General features: G+C 38.8%; 1 protein-coding gene across 1 annotated transcript in view; it reads left to right on the top strand.

Annotated features, from left to right (window-relative positions):
• Window positions 1–19,249, top strand: part of LOC149159277 (uncharacterized) — a 114,057-nt gene extending 94,808 nt beyond the window's left edge. Inside the window, exons 3-5 of the mRNA XM_089436436.1 lie at window positions 17,361–17,451; window positions 17,603–17,717; window positions 17,850–19,249. Coding sequence (XP_089292562.1) covers window positions 17,361–17,451; window positions 17,603–17,717; window positions 17,850–18,695 — 1,052 coding nt within the window. The 3' untranslated portion in view covers window positions 18,696–19,249. The remainder of the gene's footprint in view (window positions 1–17,360; window positions 17,452–17,602; window positions 17,718–17,849) is intronic.
• Window positions 19,250–19,519: the final 270 nt, after the last annotated feature.

Below are 19,519 nucleotides of genomic sequence, written 5' to 3'. Positions count from 1 at the left end.
CTCCAATGACAAGCACTAGCTCTCTTCCTCATGTTGGCTTCAAGATTAACAAAGAACTCATGTTGGCTCACAATTAAAGGGACACACCTATTTGGATCAACATGTTGACTCATCTATGGAGGACCAACCACTATATATACCCTGCTAGGATCTTCGCATAAGGAGAACACAGAACTCGGATACCTCTGCAATTTTGGTCGGTAATTACAGTGAATAGAACTTCGCAGCTCTGAGATTTTCGCATAGCAATTATAGTGAAAAGTTGAGGTAATTTCAGTTGGGTAGCAGAAGTTCAGAATTCAGACAACTTTGAGATTTTAGGTGCTAGTTATAGTCAAACAATTCGGATGATCTCGATGGAGAAGTACAATACTCAGATTTTTGTGTTGAGGGATGTTTTCGGGTGCTATATCACAGCATACAAAGAGACAACGAAGGTATGAAGTTCATATCTCGGACAATATGATGTATAGAAGCCATAAAAGCCATGATGCATGTTATCCTAGATAGTATGATGTATAGAAGCCATGATGTATTTAATCTCAGACAATATGATGTATAGAAGCCATGATGTATGTAATCTCAGACAATATGATGTATAGAAGCCATGATGTGAAAGAGCTTCCATTAAGAGAAGTATTACAACATCTTACTAAAGTTGTAGTAAGGACAGTTTGGTAACAAAACAATGATATAGTACAATGTCATCTCAAGTGTGTTATGAAAGAAGATGATCTCAGTTTGTAAGAGGAACCGAAAGGAGGAAGGAGAAGACAGTCAAGAGGGTTAGTGTCTTGATCTTGGAAGCAACTAATAGGTCAAGGGTCTCGGTCTTGGTATTCGTCAATTGGAATCTCTAGAAGAAGAATTTGTGTGGGTTTTCCTCTCAAAGAGTGAGAGGTTTTGGCCCTGGCTTATAGCCTACATGATGTGTCTCTTGTGTATCTATGTACATGCATTGGTTACTGTTTGATGGAAAAGAACACTAATAATCTAACGTAAAGAAGATCCTAATCTAAGGAAGTAAAAAGCATTCACAAGTAGTCACTAATGGAAGAGAAATCCCCTAATGCGAATGCCCTAGATTTCTCAACATAATGCTGGTTTGGTGACCCTTTACTTGACTTCGTTAAGGGATGTTGTAACCCTACTGCAAAAACCCTAGTTTCTGTCACACGTGTGAGGAGACTAACCCAAAAACAGTGCCTAAGATCTTCGTTATTCTTCTCTTTCTTCTTGTTGCTTATGAGGTTGCTCTCCTTGTGATTTTTGTGCTTCTTCTCTTGCCTTGGATGCTTGATTGAATTAGTACCTCAAGTGATGTCGAGTTGCTCTATATATAGTGGACTGCCCTTGTGCCTAGGCCAACATGCCTTTCTAGAATCATCCTTATACGTTTTTGTAGGCCGACTTCAAGGAGAGCTTGTGACATGGTCTTGGAGGGTAAATGACTCAAAGAAAATTTTCTTTTACAATATATAACATGCCCAAATGGGCCTTCAATATTTGACATTGATTCACTAGACTTTTATGACTTGATGACCAAACCTAATAGCTCACAATGAGAGCTTCAACTAAAAACAAAATTCCTTAAGCATGAAACCCATGACTCAAGCATTACAAAATAATTTTTTTTTCTTTTTTACATCAATTACATAAAATCATGATTACATATGTCATTATGAAGACTGAACCTAGTTACATTTTTCAATATTAGAGTCATTGTCATATATGAAAAGACCCATTTGGGCATGTTACATATTGTAAGAAAATTTTATTCGAGTCAAAGTCTAGTCAAAGAACTCTCCAAGACCAAGTCATAAAAGCAAAACACAAGTTGGCCTTCTCAAAGATCATGTTGGCCTAAGGACAACTTCAAGTTGGCCTTCTCAAAGGTCATGTCGGCCTAAGGACAACTTCAAGTCGGCCTCAAGACATGGATGAGGAAGTCTATATGTAGGAAGACTCGACCTCATTCTCGGATCATCAATCAAGCATTGTAGAAGTTCGATCAAGGGACAAGAAAGAGCCTCATACTCTAGTGAAGAAAGGAGAATCATAAAAGAAGGAAAAGTAGAACTATTTGAGTCTGTTTTGGGTCTTCTCTCTCACACGTGCAGACTGTTGTTAGGGCACACTTTTAGCTACAGAAGGACAAAATCACAATCAGATTTAGAAGGTGTTTCAAGGGTCAAGAAGATTGGAAATACAAGTCAAGTTGGTGTAAAAGGAGCCTCTATTCAAGCAAAGAAAAGAGGAGAAGGTCTTGTCCATATTCTAGGTCACACAAGTAGCCTAGGGTTTTTGCAGTAGGGTTACACCAGATCTTGAAGGAAGTTGAGATAAGGGTCAAGAAGGAAGCATTTCTACTAGCCGAAGTCATAAGGAGAAGTGTGCAAGTATAGCAAAGGAGGAAAAACTTATAAATATGCTCCATTAAGCACACACGTGTGGCATCTTGATAGTTACAAGAAGGCCTAGGATTGTGGGTCTATGATAGAAGGTCAAAATTCTAGAGAAGTTAAGGACAATGGTACAAAAGTTAGTTTGACCATCGTTGACTTAAGAGACTCGGCGACATGGTCTTGGAGAGATCCTTTTTCAAGGGTTTTGGTCTTGGAGTTCGTCAATTGAAGTCTCTATAAGAAGAATAATTCGTTTGGGTTTTCCTTTCAAGATTAGAGAGCTTTTGGCCCTGGCTGATCACCTACATCTTGTGTCCTTTGTCTCATTGATATTTATAATTTGATAGTTGTTTGATGATAAAAGAACACTAATAATAAACAAAAGAAAGAAAGAAACTAACTAAGTGAAGTAAAAGTACATCACAAGCAATTATCGTTGAAAGAGTACATCGCAAACAATGATCATTGAAAGAGAAATCGCCTACACTTTTCGCCCCTAGATTTCTCAACACAATGCTCTAAACAAATTCACATAAATTAGGGCATCTCAAACTCTTGTAAAAAATAGCATGCATTAGGCATATATTATAACGGAAAATAGCAACATAATTCACTTACAACACAGAGAGAATATATCCATCCACCATGAAAATGCCAAAGAAGCTCCAAGAAAAAAGTGCGAAATTTATCCATACATCAAAATGCATTAAGAGACTCCAAATTTCGTCCAATATTGTAGGTTTGAATTCTTTTAGAGAAAAGATATCTAATCCAAATGATGATGTTCAACAAATGAGGCTTCTTTTTAATTTATATGAGCCTTCAATAGTTCGAATGGGCATAATTAGCCTAATGAGCCCCTAAATATGACCCTAATGTGCAAAATAACAATATAATTGTTGAAAGCCCACCAAATAGCTCAAAAGTACTCAACACGCCTTCCTAATGAGGCTGAAATGATAGAATAATGGTGCAAGAGGGCTGTTGGAAGGCCTAGATAAGTCCTCCATGTGCCAAGATGAAGAGGAGGGCTCTCATAATGATGACCAAGGGGTTGGCCCCTTGGTTTCCAAGCAAAACATTTGTGGTGCTCCCAAGTGGTTGTGGGGCACAACGAATGGTCTCACATGGGTTTCCAACTGGATCAAACATGTCGATACTCGATCATGAGGGCTAAAATGATGATACAAGCCTTCCCATGTCTCCCTAGGTGAGACAAAACCCCATCTGGGCCTTGGATCAAATGCCAAGTGTCTGGTGCAAGTATGTGGCCAACTAGGCAATGTGGTCCAAGTGCATCATCATCTCTGCATGAGTGGGTCACGAACAAGCATAATGTGGTGCTGAAGTAACCCATGGTGTGGCAATCTTCTTCACTGTGGAGGAGGCCCACGGCTCTCAACACTCACCCTACAAGTTCCGTCATGACCCTCTAGAGGGTTTGGATCCCGTATAGGGAGGCCAAATCCAAGGGGAAACCCACCTACAATCCTGTATAAGATGCAATGTGTCTCCTCACCTTCCAGTACAACAATTTATTAGTGCAATTGAGTAAATAAGTTTACAAATCAGGGGCCCAAGTGGATACTTCATAGTGGCATGCCCTTCCAAAGGGGCTTTAGAATGTACAGGTGTCCCCAGGCTCAAGAGAGAGGTTAATAAATGACCCTATTAGGTGGTTTCAACCTCTAAGGAAGCGACAGGTCCATGGTACATCTATCAAATGGTAGGTGTCATGTGAAATAATGATGTAACGAAGTGGGGCAGCAGGGAAGGCTCCTCCAAGCCGCATGCCATGGTATAAGGGTAGCTATAATGAGGGAAGCCCACACATGGGTGTTTAGATGTAGGAGGGATCAATCATGGTACATGGGTTACCCCCGACCTTTGTTTTTCCACCCTTCTTCATATGCCTTTTTCCTTTTATTGATTTTTCTTTCTTTTAACTGCTCAGGGCTCTAGGGAATGAGAGCATGATGTGTATGATAAAATAGTGAATACCCCTTTAAGGTTGGGCAGTTAATTACCCACTAGGGGTTGGGACAATCATGGGTTCCTTAATGATGCAAGGTGCACACACAGGGGCCCTAGGAACCAGGGTGATGGCCATAATGATAGGGGATAGAGCTCATTCTTGGCTTTTGTCCACATGCTAATTTCTTATGTCTCGACCATCTTTTGCATTTTATGGTACATTTCCTATTGTAAGTGGCCAAATTATGCTTTTAAATTTCTTTTTAGCTGCATCAACCTCTGGGGCATTGTTCCAGGCCCGACCAAAAGTGTGGACAAGGGAAGGGGGAGGCTAACTCCTTGTGGAACCAATGGACAAATGTGGACCCAGATGGAAAAAGTGTGCAAAGGGGGTATAATGAGCAGAGGGGAGTGGTACATATGATGTTAGGAAGCGGGACCACACAACCAAAATCAAGACTTCCCATATAGTGCCACTCCTAAAGCTAGTAGCCAATAGAGGAGATCCCACGGGTCTAGGATACAAGATTAACCACCAATTTGGGACAAGGGAACAAGAGTACAGACCAAGCCCATTCTTTTCACCGGATTCCCCCACTAATCCATGTCCAAATGTGTCCAGGATAAGCAAGCAAAAATATCCAATTACATAATGAAAAGCCATACCATTGGGGTTGGAAGGTCCACTTTCAAACATACGATCATTACAAATGGGCAAGGGCACATAATGGCTGGCTCAGGTGGTGGAGAATGGTGGCACATTGAGCTATCTGCTGGCTACAAGGGCTTGTTGGTTGCTGGTTGAAGTCAAATCTAGGCAAAAGTTCTCCTATGGATGTCACCCACTGGTGGTGGGTAGCATGAACCAACCAACAAACTCAATGTCTTTTTCAAAATAAAAGAAATAACTGCACTATGACAGTGATAGAATAGTGCAACCCTACAAGATAGAAAGACCACACAAGTACAAGAGTACTAGAGAGAAACATAATGCAAGAACCAGAGAGTGCTATAGCTTATGGTGGTTGAAGGCTAAATCACTTTTCTAAAGAATAAATGGTTGATCACAAGATATGAATTATACAAATAAGAGTTAGTGTATATACACAACTCAAGGGGTAGGGCACTTTCACCAAGAGGGGTTGTGAACCCATGTTGACTAGGTTGGCCTTAACCAAACCTAAATATAATAATGAGGTTGGCCTTAGCTGAAGTGAAGCTTACCATTTTGTGTTGAGAATTGGGTAGGGCAAAGATTAATTCAAATTCTCTTACATGAAAACTGCTTGTGTTATGTCATTACTTATTATCTTTGATCATCATTATTACAATGTTAATACATCAAACAACTATCAAAACAATAACATCAGTGACACAATATTTAGGCTCCAAGCCAAGGCTGAAACCCCTCCTCTTGAGGGGAAAACCCGCAAAATCTCTTCTTATAGATACTTCAATTGATGAATACCAAGACCCTTGACAAAGACACTTGACACAAGTTCACCTTCAAGACACTTGTCATATCTCTTGCATCCTCGGCATTCATACTTTAGTCCTTCTTCACACTGTATGGCACTGTCACCTAGAGAGCCTCGGTCTCTATCTTGTAGTCCTTAACACAGTCCTTCTCGGCCTCCACTGATCTCTTTCTTCGGTTTCACAAGAGTCTCTTGACTTTAGTCTCCTTCCAGCGCTATTCCACTCTTGATATAACCCTTAATCAAATTGCTATTGTCCTAGAACAGTCTTCGGTCCTTTGTTAATATTGCAGAGATGAGACAGACTTAGTCCGAAACCTTTTGAGACACTTACGCACTGTTGAAGCGTTTCCTCCTCACTGTATTATCCTTATCACTTCGCACTGAGATCCACACTGTTGTAGATCAGATGTGTCTAAATTCTTGGTGCTACGATGAGGTCAAGTCACTCTTTATATAGTGACTTATCCTTGCTATCTAGGCCGACATGAGATCTTGGAGGTAAGCCGACTTCTTCACAAGGAGAATATTGCCTTTCTTTTAGCTGACCACAAGAGGGATAGTGACAATGTCTTGGAGTGCAACTTTTACATAAATGACATGTCTTTTATGTGTAACATGACTTCATATACATGACTTCTTAATTGTATTTATGACAAGACGACAAACTCCTAAAGACATCAAGAAGAAGTCTTTGACCTATGAATAACACTTTGCTCATTAAACCCATGATGCAAGGAATACAATAAATACATTTGTTTCTTCTTTACATAAAATCATAATTACAAATTTATGAAGACCGAACCTAGTTACATTCTACAACACTCCCTCTTAACTAGGGAGGTATTCATTATGGTACATGGTCACTCTCAATCTGAAGAATCTCATAAGAAGAATTTGATTGGTAATCCCATCTGTATAGAATCATATCAACCGACATTGTCACAGTGCAAGGCCTTGACTAACATCTCCATCTCTCCACGAGACCATGAGCTACAACTCTGGCGAGATCAATGACTATCGACACCTTCATCATTATCTCTCAAGGTACATTCCCACTTGGGTGTTTACTGAGTATGACCCTAGGGCTATTCTTATCTTGGGTTCCCAACCATTAAAGAATATTGATCCTCTTGCCTACTCTTATCTTGGATGCCCTACACATCCTCAAAGAGCATCGGATGCCAGATGATTACCCAATCCTCCATTCTTTCTTCCCAAGTGAAGACAAGAATGTTGTGTCTATCTCTCCCTCTCAACTAGTGAAGATATGCCTATTCCTATAAAGGAATATGCCCAAGCTCCCTCTAACCAGGGTTTGCCCAAGGTCCCTCTTAATTAGGGACTTGTTAGAGCTCCCTCTCAACTAGGGACTCTCCTTTTCATCAACAACTTCTTATTCGTGGGTCCTTCAGCTGCTTGATCAATTTCTTTTCTTGATGTCATGAAAAACCAAGAAGGAAAGTGATCGATGGTTGATGCCCTACAACTGGAACCTTCTTCATATGGCTACTTCTTTCTCATCATGCTTCTTTCAGGAATTTCCATCCACCACAAGAATGCTAGTTGTACTTGCACTTACAACTCTTGTTCTAGTAGCCCTGCATGAACCCATCTAGATATTATTCAAGAAATCAAAACATAACATTAAATCAAATAGTACCTTACGAGATGGCTCTCTATCATGACATCTTCTTGTAGGTATCAACATCCTGCATACATTTTGACATATCTCCCAAAGATATCCATTGTCATGGGTCTCCATCTTTTTCAAACTTCCATCAGAGTTTTCATATCTTTCTGAGAGATTTCCTAGTCAAATCTTCTTGGCCTTTTGGATTTTGACCGCCTTCATCATGGTTGCATCTCTCACGATCTCTTCCTAGGAGCTTCCAAATAGAGTTCCTTAATTGTAGTCAGCCACCTCATACTTCATATGAGGACATATTATGTTGATTTCGTCTGGTGTGACTCATTCCTTTCTACATCTTCTCAGAGAAGGAGATTTCTTTTCTTCGATCATGCTTCTCAAGATAGAAGTAGTGATCCATGTTACCTGCAACCATACGACATGACATTATAATATTAAACACAAGCATACATACCTCATTTATCTTTAGGTCATCTAGGCTTCTTTCAACAACTTCCTTGATTGAAGTGTCTTCAACCCCTTGATCTGCTTCATCTCTTATGTCATCATACCATCATCCATGAATTCCACAAGTTGGAGTTCCTAATGAAACACTTGCTTCCTCTCTAGATTAGTGAACCCTTCGATGAGGATTCCACCTGAGAATCCTTAGGATCTTGCATATCCCCATATGGCAGATGTTTCTTTATTGACTTGATGTATGATGAGCCTTGTCCTGGATGACTTCATCCTTTCCTTCAATGTTCAATGAGGTTCCCAAGAGCTATATCCTTCATGTTTGACTGCCATGGATTTTGTTCCTTCTGTCCTTCATGATTCCCATGGTGATGTCACAAGATCTTGTTTCTAATGCTTCCATGATGCCACGATGCATCTTATTATTTATCATGGTCATATCTATAACAAAAGATTTAGGAGTTTATGATAAGTCCCTTTTGTGAGGGATAATGTCTCAATCATAGTAGAGATCTGTTACTCCCTATTTCCTTGGCCCTTTTCTTTAGCTTTCTCCATCTTTCCGGAGATATGAGCTTTCTTTCCATCTAGCATTGGATCTTAGCTATACTCTTCTGTCTTGTTTGAGAACCAAACTTCCCTTTCCTTTCTGCAAATGTTTAAGTCCTTTAACCTTCAACACTTTTCCCCTCAACTTTTCTTTTTCTATCTAGCACAAAGACCACAAGTTGTCGAATGGGATAACTTTCTTGTCCATGGACATTTGTTACCTTGCTTATCAGTTAGTGCATTTAAGAACAATGATGATTATCTTCTTATCATCTCTACCAGATTTCCCAATTGAGATCTTATGAAGATATCCCTTCATCCTTTGATATGTTCAATTTTGTGTAGATCAAGTCTAAGAATATATCTTCTAACATTTCATATATCTTTTTGATGTCTCCTCACCTGCTACATAGGGATGAGAGGACCGTTGACTAATCTCATAAGAATCCTATGAGTCCCTTTGATCCTTTTCCATGCATTCAAACAATGCTTGACCTTCATGTTGAAGAATCTAGGGCAATGAGGTGTAGTATGATTCTTCTTGACTTGATAACAATTTGTGGAGTCCTTTTACTTTTCCTTGTTAGCTTAATCTTCTTCTTCTTCTTCTTAATGCATGTGTGTGTACTTCATCAAACTGCTATCAAAACATAAAAACAAGAACACAAGATGTTGGCTCTTTGCCAGGGCCAAAACCTCTCTTTTCTTGAGTCTTGAGAGGAAAACCCTTTGGTAAGTTTTCTCTTAGTGAAGCTTCTTTCTTGATCAATGCCAAACCCTAGACCCTTGACTAGAAGATCATCCAAGCACAAGTCAAGTCCTTCCTTTTCTCTGCACTATGTTTTCCCGGTACTTTGTTCACCTCCTTCCGGCACTTCGTTCCCCCGCAATTCGTCCTTCTTCCGACACTTCGTCCTTCCTTTCACTGTTAGTAGATCTTCTAGAAGAGATACTTTTACTTAGTGATATCCTTTACCTAAGGATAATCATTCCTTCACTTGATCATCCGAGTTCCTTCTTGATGTATGGTGGTAGGCTTAGTGTGACAACACTGCAGCTCTAATTCTCGCACGTGAGAGAGGTACCCTAGAGAATTAGGGTCCTTTTACCTTCAACAGAGAGAGAGAGTCTTCTTCGCTTGCCTTGAGAGGTCTTGTAGGCCTAATTTCTAACCCAAACAATGATGAACATGTGAATGTGACCTTACTGCTGATATAACTGCAGACTGTCCTATCTTTTTTCGCATGTGTGACTGTATTAACCCTAGAAAACAATCCTTTCCACTTCGGATTTTCTCCTCCTTCCTTCGCTGCCCTAAAAGACCACTTCTTCGTCTTTTGTTACCCTTTTTCTAGCCTCTTCTCTTCGCAGATTTCAACACTGTTTGGTAGACATTGTAATGGAGTGGACAACCTCTATTTATAGAGGACTGTCCCTCCTTTTAGGCCGACTAGAACGCCGACATGTAGACTATTTGCAGGCCGACTTGTTATGCTTACTTCGGATGGTTTCTTTGGTGGTGTCACATGCTTGAAGGAGACTCTTTGATGGTGCCTTTGCATAGGAGGGGACTTGACTTTGCTTGGAGGTGACTTCCTTGACTCTTACACAATGTAACATACCCTTAAGGTCTTTAACATAATTCTTTTGACCTTTTGATTTACCTATAACACTTTAACATGTGCTAGACCTACTTCAATGAGCAAGAAACTCATTGACATATATTATAAAAATAATATTTATTTTTCTTGAATAAATACAAATATCAAAAGTACATTTATGAAGACCGAACCTAGTTACATTTCCTTCAACACTCCCTCTTAACTAGGGAGGTATTCATACAACATTACAAGGTGTTTGGCTATGTTTCAATCTTGAAGAATTCACATAAGAGAAACCAAATTTGCAATCCATTTGTTATAGCATCATATCAATCAGCATTGTCATAGTGCAAGGCCTTGACTAACAACTCCATCTCTTCATGAGATCATGAGCTACAATGTTGGCAAGACCAATGATTTATAGACACCTTCATCATTGTCTCTCAAGGTACATACCCACTTGGGTGTTCTCTGAGTATGACCTTCTAGGAATATTCTTGTTTTGGGTTCCCAGCCCTTTAAAGAATATCGATCCTCTTGCCTACTCTTGTATTGGATGCCCTACACATCCTCAAAGAGTATCGGATGCCAGATGATTACCCAATCCTCCCATTCTTTCTTCCCAAGTGAAGACAAGAATGTCGTGTCTAATATGTGTCTACATTTCCATTCATGGCCTTCATCTAGACTTACTACTGTTAGTCCTGGTCTAGTGCATGATACATGAGATGGAAAGACACAATTGTCACTCCTTTGTAATCAGGGGTGATCCAAAACTCCCACTTGACCAGGGACTAGTTAGAGCTCCCTCTTAACCAGGGACTCTTTCATTCATCAACAATTTCTTCTTCGTGGGTCCTTCACCTACTTGATCTCCTTCCTTTCTTTGATGTCACGAAGTCTTTGTTCGAAATTCTTTTAGGTAGGGCACCATCCATTGATCACTTTCCTTCCTGGTTTGTCATGTCATTGCTTTATTCGTGGAAAGTGGCTTTCTTGTCATATATCAGGTTTTCTTGTCATTTGGCTACTCCTTTGGCATTTGTCCATGCTTCGGAATACTCTTCCCATGGATGCTTCGTTGTACTTGCTTGTTTACATGCTTTGATCTAGTATCCCATCATGACTTCATCTTGATATTGCTTCAACATTAAATGGTGTTTTTGCTGGATGGCTTCTTCATCATGACATCTTCGTAAAGTAGAATTAGTTATCTGCATCTTTCATATCTCCAAGGCCGTCATAGGTGTCAAGGGTCCTTCCTACCTTTGTCAGAGTTTTCCTGCCTTCTTTCGGGAGATATCTTCAATGGTTCTTTGTCAGATAGTGATTCTTTATGATCATGGTGTTCTTCACATGCTTGATCTCTTTCTTCATTTGCTTCTTCTTGGATAGATTTGTCAATAACCTTATGCTCCTTGTAAGAGCACTTCTTCATTGCTTGCTTCTTGGACTAGTCAACATTTCTTCTTGTTGCTTAGTTAGCAATCGTATACTCCTTATGTGAGCATATCCTTTTGTTGACCTTCATTGCATTGTAGTACATGCCTTCGAGCATGTCCTCGGTGAAAGAGATTCTTTCATACTTGATCATGTTATAGAACTATTCCCATAACTCAATAATATACATATGATAACATGACTAAACTATGATGAATACATACCTCATCTTGATTCTGCTTTGATCAGCTTAGCTTCAATTGGTTGTCCTTGGTGTGGCCCTTCTTGCTTCATCTTAGCTTGCCTGCATATCATCCTTTTCTTGAATCCCATGAATGGGATTCCCAATGAGAGTTTTTTCTTTGGTTCATGAACCTTCTTTTGAAGATTCCATCATAGGATCTTAAAGACCCCTGCCTTGCAAATGTTTCCTTTCTTTTCATGATGGAGGTCTTCTAAGATTCTTAATCATGATCGATTTTTCTTTCATCGTGGATGAGGTCCTATACTAGGTATGCTTCTTCTACATGAATATCTTGAGCTATGTCTACTATGCTCCTATATTCTAGAGGATATTTTTAACCATGCATTTTATTCTCATTATAAATGCTACTTCTTCATGATTATCGAGAACTCTATGTACTTCATGCTTCTAGATTCTAGAAGATGTTTCTAGTTATGCAATTTTATTTTATTCCTACATGCTCCTATCCTACTCAAAACCTTGAAAGAAGACTTGAAGTAAAGAGTTTGACTTAGTCATAGTAGAGATCCGGAGGATCTTCCTTCTTTTGCTTCTTTTCTTCTTCTTTCACCTCTTGAGTCATGTGAACTTCTTCCCTCTTTCTTTTGTTGTTGTTGTCCTTCTTAAGCTTAGGACAATTCCTTTTGTAGTGTCCATATTCTTGACATCTGTAGCTTTGAATTTTGGACATGTCTTTGTTGTTTGTTCTTCGTGGACCAAATTTTCCAAATTTACCCTTTCTCTTGGCCATGGTAGCAAATGCTTGCTCCTTTGATCCCACATCTTCCTTTGCTTTAAGTTTGGTTTCCTCTCTCTTGCATAGAGACCACATTTCACTGAGTGTGGTTGCTTCCTTCTTGGCATATATGCTTGATGTGAAGTTGCCCCAATCCTCAGGTAGAGCATTGAGTACCACAGTTGTCATTTTTCTGTCAGAAATGACGTTGATATCTTCATTTTGTACAATTCATTTCTTAGCGATATCACTTCTGTAGCTGTGGATACCAAGAATAGCTCTACTAGCTTATCATAAATTTCTTTTGATGTTTCAAATTTGGAGACATAAGGAATGAGCGAGTCCTTGATAGATTCTATTAGAATCCTTTGAGCTCTTGTCTCATCCTTATTGTACTTGGCTAAGGCTTGAGTTTGTTCCTTAGCGGGGATAGTGATATTCCTTTTGACATGTTCTAGGAGCTCATTCTCCTTGAGAAGTAAATCAATCCTCTTTTTCCATGCAAGAAAGTTATTGGTACCTACCAATTTGTTGCTTTCCTTGCAAAAAGACATTGATGTATATTCAAAAGGGGACATATACTTGATATATTTTGAGATGTAGTGGATTTGCTTTCTCCTTGAAGACTTGATGGCTTGCCTTCCTAGGATCTTGATGTTCTTCAAGTTGCCTTCTCCAAGTGGACTTGCTTGATGATGAGATTTGCTTGGTAACTTGTAGATGATGTAGGCCCCTCTTTGATCTGCTCTTCTTTGTAGGTGCCTTTGTGTAAGGTTCTTCTTCTTGTAGTCTTCCTTGTTGAATGATAGATGGTAGGCCTTCTTTTCCTTGAGTAGATTTGGCTTGATGCTTCAACCTTGTAGATGACTTTCTTTGATGAGTGTTCTTGAGTTGCCCTTTCCTTGATATGTCACCTTAGTTCTGATACGATGTTGAAGAATCTAGGGCAATTAGGTGTAGTGTGATTCTTCTTGACTTGATAACAATTTGTGGAGTCTTTTTACTTTTCCTTGTTAGCTTAATCTTCTTCTTCTTATTATTAATGCATGTGTGTGTACTTCATCAAACTGCTATCAAAACATAAAAACAAGAACACAAGATGTTGGCTCTCTGCCAAGGCCAAAACCTCTCTTCTCTTGAGAGGAAAACCCTTTGGTAAGTTTTCTCTTATTGAAGCTTCTTTTTTGATCAATGTCAAACCCTAGACCCTTGACTAGAAGATCCTTCAAGCACAAGTCAAGTCCTTCCTTTTCTCTGCACTATGTTTTCTCGGTACTTTGTTCACCTCCTTTTGGCACTTCATTCCCTGACACTTCGTCCTTCCGACACTTCGTTCTTCCTTCCACTGTTAGTAGATCTTCTAGAAGAGATACTTTTACTTAGTGATATCCTTTACCTAAGGATACTCATTCCTTCTCTTGATCATCCAAGTTTCTTCTTGATGTATGGTGGTAGGCTTAGTGTGACAACACTGCAGCCCTAACTCGCATGTGAGAGAGGCACCCTTGAGAATTAGGGTCTATTTACCTTTGATAGAGAGAGTGTCTTCTTCGCTTGCTTTGAGAGGCATTGAAGGCCTAATTTCTAACCCAAACAATGATGAACATATGACTGTGACCTTACTGCTGATATAACCATAGACTGTCCTATCTTTTCTCCCACGTGTGACTGTATTAACCCTAGAAAACAGTCATTTCCACTTCAGTCTTTTTCCTCCCTTCGCTGCCCTAGAAGACCACTTCTTCGTCTTTTGTTACCCTTTTTCTAGCCTCTTCTCTTCACAGATTTCAGAGCTGCTTGGTGGATGTTGTAATGGAGTGGACGGACTCTCCCTCCTTTTAGGTCGACTAGAAGGCCGACATGTAGACTGTTTGCAGGCCGACTTGTTATGCTTACTTCAGATGGTTTCTTTGGTGGTGTCACATGCTTGAAGCAGACTCTTTGATGGTGCCTTTGCATAGGAGGGGACTTGACTTTGCTTGGAGGTGACTTCCTTGACTCTTACACAATGTAACATACCCTTAAGGTCTTTAACATAATTCTTTTGACCTTTTGATTTACCAATAGTACTTTAACATGTGCTAGACCTACTTCAATGAGCAATAAACTCATTGACATATATTATAAAAGTAATATTTTGTTTTCTTGAATAAATACAAATATCAAGAGTACATTTATGAAGACCGAACCTAGTTACACTTCCTTCAACACTTCATAGACTTTTCCATAGATATCTATGACTTCTTTTTCGGGGACTATATCTATGACCCAAACAATTTATAGATCTCCTTGCAAACACAAAGTCATTTAACCAAACTTGATTATAGAATGGAAGATACTTACTTGGCAAGTGAAGATGAAATCTTCACCTTGATGCTTCCTTGAATGATCTTCTTTACTGGGTAAGGATGAGATCCTTGCTTGATTTGATTGATGAACTAATACTTCCTTGACACCACTGAAATCAGACTTTCTTTGAGACCTTCTTATACTACCATAGCATATCATCACTTGAGCCTTTTTGTCTTCAAGATACTTTGACTCCTTTCATATCTGGTTCTTGTGATTATTGATATACTTGAGATGGCACTGTATTGCTATCACACAAGTGGACTATGGAACCTTGTAGCATTCTATAGAAGTTAGCAGCATCGTGTAGACACTGATAATCACTTTATAGCACCGAGACCTGGCACTGCTTGCCCAGGATAGAGGTGCTGTTTCACACAAGTGGACTATGGAACCTTGTAGCATTCTATAGAAGTTAGCAGCATCGTGTAGACACTGATAATCACTTTATAGCACCGAGACCTGGCACTGCTTGCCCAGGATAGAGGTGTTGTTATAGTAGATCAACATTGAGATACTTTTCTTGAGGAGGCCCGAGGATATTTGTCCTAGTTGCAGCATTTCTCCAAATTGTGACTGAGGTAATCCGAGATTGAGATCAAGTATGAGTTATCAAGCTGAGGAAGAGTGTGGTCACCATTGAAACTTCAGCATGAAGTATGTTGAGACTGTGTTAATGAGATACCGAACATTACACTTTTCTGTGACTGTAATACAGTTTAAATTCTGTTCTTCTTATCAGTAGCATTCACCGAACTGTGGCACTGTGATCCGAGCTTATCACTGACTTGAAGATTCCTGTGGCATATCACTGTGGTATCAATTATATTTGCACCATACTCTGTGTGACTTGAACCGAGAGGGTGACAGAAATCCGAAGTTAGTTATTGTGATATGTATGCCGAGATCACAACTTCAAAGATACATCAAGCTGTTTTGAGATAATGCCATTTTGAAGACTTGTTCCCTTAGATTAGATGCCCTTCTTGGAGTGTCACTGTAACTGAATGCCCTTGACTGAACCATAGCTCTGATACCATGTTGAGAATTGGGTAGGGCAAAGATTAATTCAAATTCTCTTACATGATAACTGCTTGTGTTATGTCATTACTTATTATCTTTGTTCATCATTATTACAGTGTTCAATACATCAAACAACTATCAAAACAATAACATCAGTGACACAATAGTTAGGCTCCAAGCCAGGGCTGAAACCCCTCCTCTTGAGGGGAAAACCCACAAAATCTCTTCTTATAGATACTTCAATTGATGAATACCAAGACCCTTGACAAAGACACTTGACACAAGTTCACCTTCAAGCCTCTTGTCACTATCTCTTGCACTTGGCATTCATACTTCAGTCCTTCGCACTGTATGGCACTGTCACCTAGAGAGTCTCGGTCTCTATCTCGCAGTCCTTAACACAGTTCTTCTCGGCCTCCACTGATCTCTTTCTTTGGTTCACAAGTCTCCTGACTTCGGTCTCCTTCCAGCACTGTTCCACACTTGATATAGCCCTTAATTGAATTACTACTGTCCTAGAACAGTCTTTGGTCCTTCATTAATATTGCAGAGATGAGACAGACTTAGTCCGAAACCTTTTGAGACACTTACGCACTGTTGAAGCCTTTCCTCCTCACTGTATTACCCTTATCACTTCGCACTGAGATCCGCACTGCTGTAGATCAAATGTGTCCGAATACTTGGTGTTACGATGAGGTCAAGTCACTCTTTATATAGTGACTTATCCTTGCTATCTAGGCCGAAGTGAGATCTTGGAGATAAGCCGAATTTTTCACATGGAGAATATTGCCTTCTTTTAGCCGACCACAAGAGGGATAGTGACAATGTCTTGGAGTGCAACTTTTACATAAACGACATGTCTTTTATGTCTAACATGAGTTCATATACATGACTTCTTAATTATATTTATGACAAGACGACAAACTCCTAAAAGCATCAAGAAGAAGTCTTTGACCTATGAATAACACTTCTTGCTTATTAAACCCATGATGCAAGGAATACAATAAATACATTTGTTTCTTCTTTACATAAAATAATAATTACAAGTTATTATGAAGACTGAACCTAGTTACATTCTACAACATTTTGAATGAGTTTCTGTTCTTTGTAAACTTTATGGGATTACTGTATGCTCACTCATAATTTCTAAATCTACCTTCAGAATTGCACTACTGCTGAACAGATATTCACGTTTGTATTACTTTGTCACATGAATCATACATAACTTATAGAGATATTTTTCCATCCATTGTTTTCCAAGTGTCTAGAAAATGTATTTCACTGGTGTTTTGCTAGTCCTATTTCTGTAACTATATCAACGACAATAACAGATTTGATTTGGTTCACATTATGTTTGTCTACGGATTACTTTTGTGAGCATACTCAATTATGCTGTTTAGTGATGTCTTTTTTTGTCTCAATGATAAATTTCTGGATTGTTTGGTTCTACTCAGTTCTGAAGCAAAGTGCCAGCCATCAAGAAAAGGTGCCTTCTCAAAGCTCTCCCATGTTTGATCAGCAGCGAACAAATGCCTTGTCAAACAAGTATGCAGTTGATCTGTATAATTTTATGTTTATATACAAGTGATTAAAGTTTTAGGACGAGGCTATGGCAAATATATACTACTACAGACCATATGATTTTGAGTTTATCTTATGAATAACAATTATTACTGAAATACTACTGCTGTTACAGGCTTCCACCTTCAGGCTCATCGAGGCCATATCCTACCCCAGTTTTGCATCATACTCATCCTTACATGTCAGGATCTCTGGCTCACATAAGAGTGAAGAGACCTTTGTCAAGGAAGGTTCGCTAGGATCTTTTCACTATCCTTTAAAAGCTTGCTGTAAAATTAGTGTGTTACACTGAGCAATTCTGTAAACAGCTTAAAAATTTAAAATAACAAGTAACAGTGCACATGCTTACTGTTTTCTTATAGGAAATTGCAGCAATAAACAACTGGAGGTTTGTGAAGTTAAAAGAATACTCTGACAGTAAGATCGAAGCTGAAGATGAAGCATTTGGACGGTACATGCAGAATGTGTCATTACTTGAGGATGTCTTTTCCTTGCCTACAAAACCCTTAGAAGGGCTTTCTGAAGATGGCAATGTTACATTAGCATGCAGATTATCAGGACAGGCCAATAGTGTATCTGAAGATTATAGTGATGAAATGCTTGTGGAAGGACTGAAAGTACGGTTGAAATCAAATACTGAAAGGTCAGAGAAACACAGACAAAGGATAAGAAAGCTTATTGAAAAAGGCTTACAGAAGCTGAAAAGAGGTGACCATGGAAATTTAGTTGATGATGATGAAAATAACTCTGCAGTGACACTAGGTGATTGTGTTGAGGTGAAGAAACCAAAGGCCATAGGAAGGGAGCGTTTGAAAAAGGTTTCTTTGATTAGTACACTTCTTGATAAAATGAGTAAAGCTCGGAATCAAGAGGATGTAAATGCATGCATTGAGATGTACAAACATACATTTGGGAAGGATATATTGGGGTCTGCAATTAACACCAATATTTCTGAAGAAATTTACAGTTCACAAGGCCAAGAAGGTATGCCTGAGGCAAGTCTTCCTGAGAATGAACCTACACCAATGGAATGGGTCGGAGAAGAGAGAAGCTCCGAATGTGGTGGCTTGTTTGATGGACAACAAATGCAGCTCTTTTCAAATCCAGAGATATACATAAAAGGTTGGACAGAAATAAATATCTCCGAGGGGAGAAGTCAGCATATCCATAAAGAACTTTTATCAATAAAGGATATAGCAGAACTCTAAGGCTGATTCACTTGTATCATTTACAACATCATATCCTCACTCAACGACACGAGAGGTTTCTGCAGAAATCAAATACTATTCACGGTGTTGCGGAAAGCTGCTATACAGGCCTTAAAAGATGCAAAGATGAAATTCTTGGACTACTAAAATGTTCTTCAACTACAGAATTTGCCATGTCTCTGAAACCCCTTTTATTTAGAATGGGTAAGTCTCCAAATTGAGAAAAGTCAAAAGCCTGAGCACAAGTATTTGAAATGAATTTTTAAGAGAAATGTTGGACAAGAATGGAGTAAATTTTGCTCATATAATCTGAGTTAAGCTATCTCTGTGGAAATCTTGTTTTTCCCTTTGATTGAACCAGGGTACATGTATTTTGACATATCATCATTGTCCTTAATACTAGGGATAAGCCATTTACTGATCAGCCTAGATCCATCTTAATCTCGGATCTGGGATCAAATCTCATTTCACTTTCCCTTATAGTTCCAAAGTTAAGATGGAGCTAGACTAGTTTTTATTATTAATTATTAATTTTATTTTATTTCTATTTTTAATTCTATGTAATTTGATCATGGAAAAATGTTATATTGATAATTATCATTATTAATTATTTTATTTTAACTGAGGAAAATGTTTATATGACATTACAACATTTCTACATACTTGGCTTTACATACTGGGCTAGAGAAGAGGAAATTACTTTTAACTTTTTATTACTTAATCAAATCCTAAACATTTACACCACTACAACATCTCTGAAAATAAAATTAAAATAAAATATTTGTAAAATATTTTGATTTTGAAATAAATTATGGTTTCTGTGC

Source organism: Pinus tabuliformis, chromosome 5_2 (assembly GCF_031772625.1).
Source record: "Pinus tabuliformis cultivar Carrire ecotype Pingquan chromosome 5_2, CPIR1, whole genome shotgun sequence".
NCBI lineage: Eukaryota > Viridiplantae > Streptophyta > Pinopsida > Pinales > Pinaceae > Pinus > Pinus tabuliformis.
The sequence above is the reverse complement of the archived record's forward strand: the minus strand, read 5'-3'. Positions and strand labels throughout refer to the sequence as shown.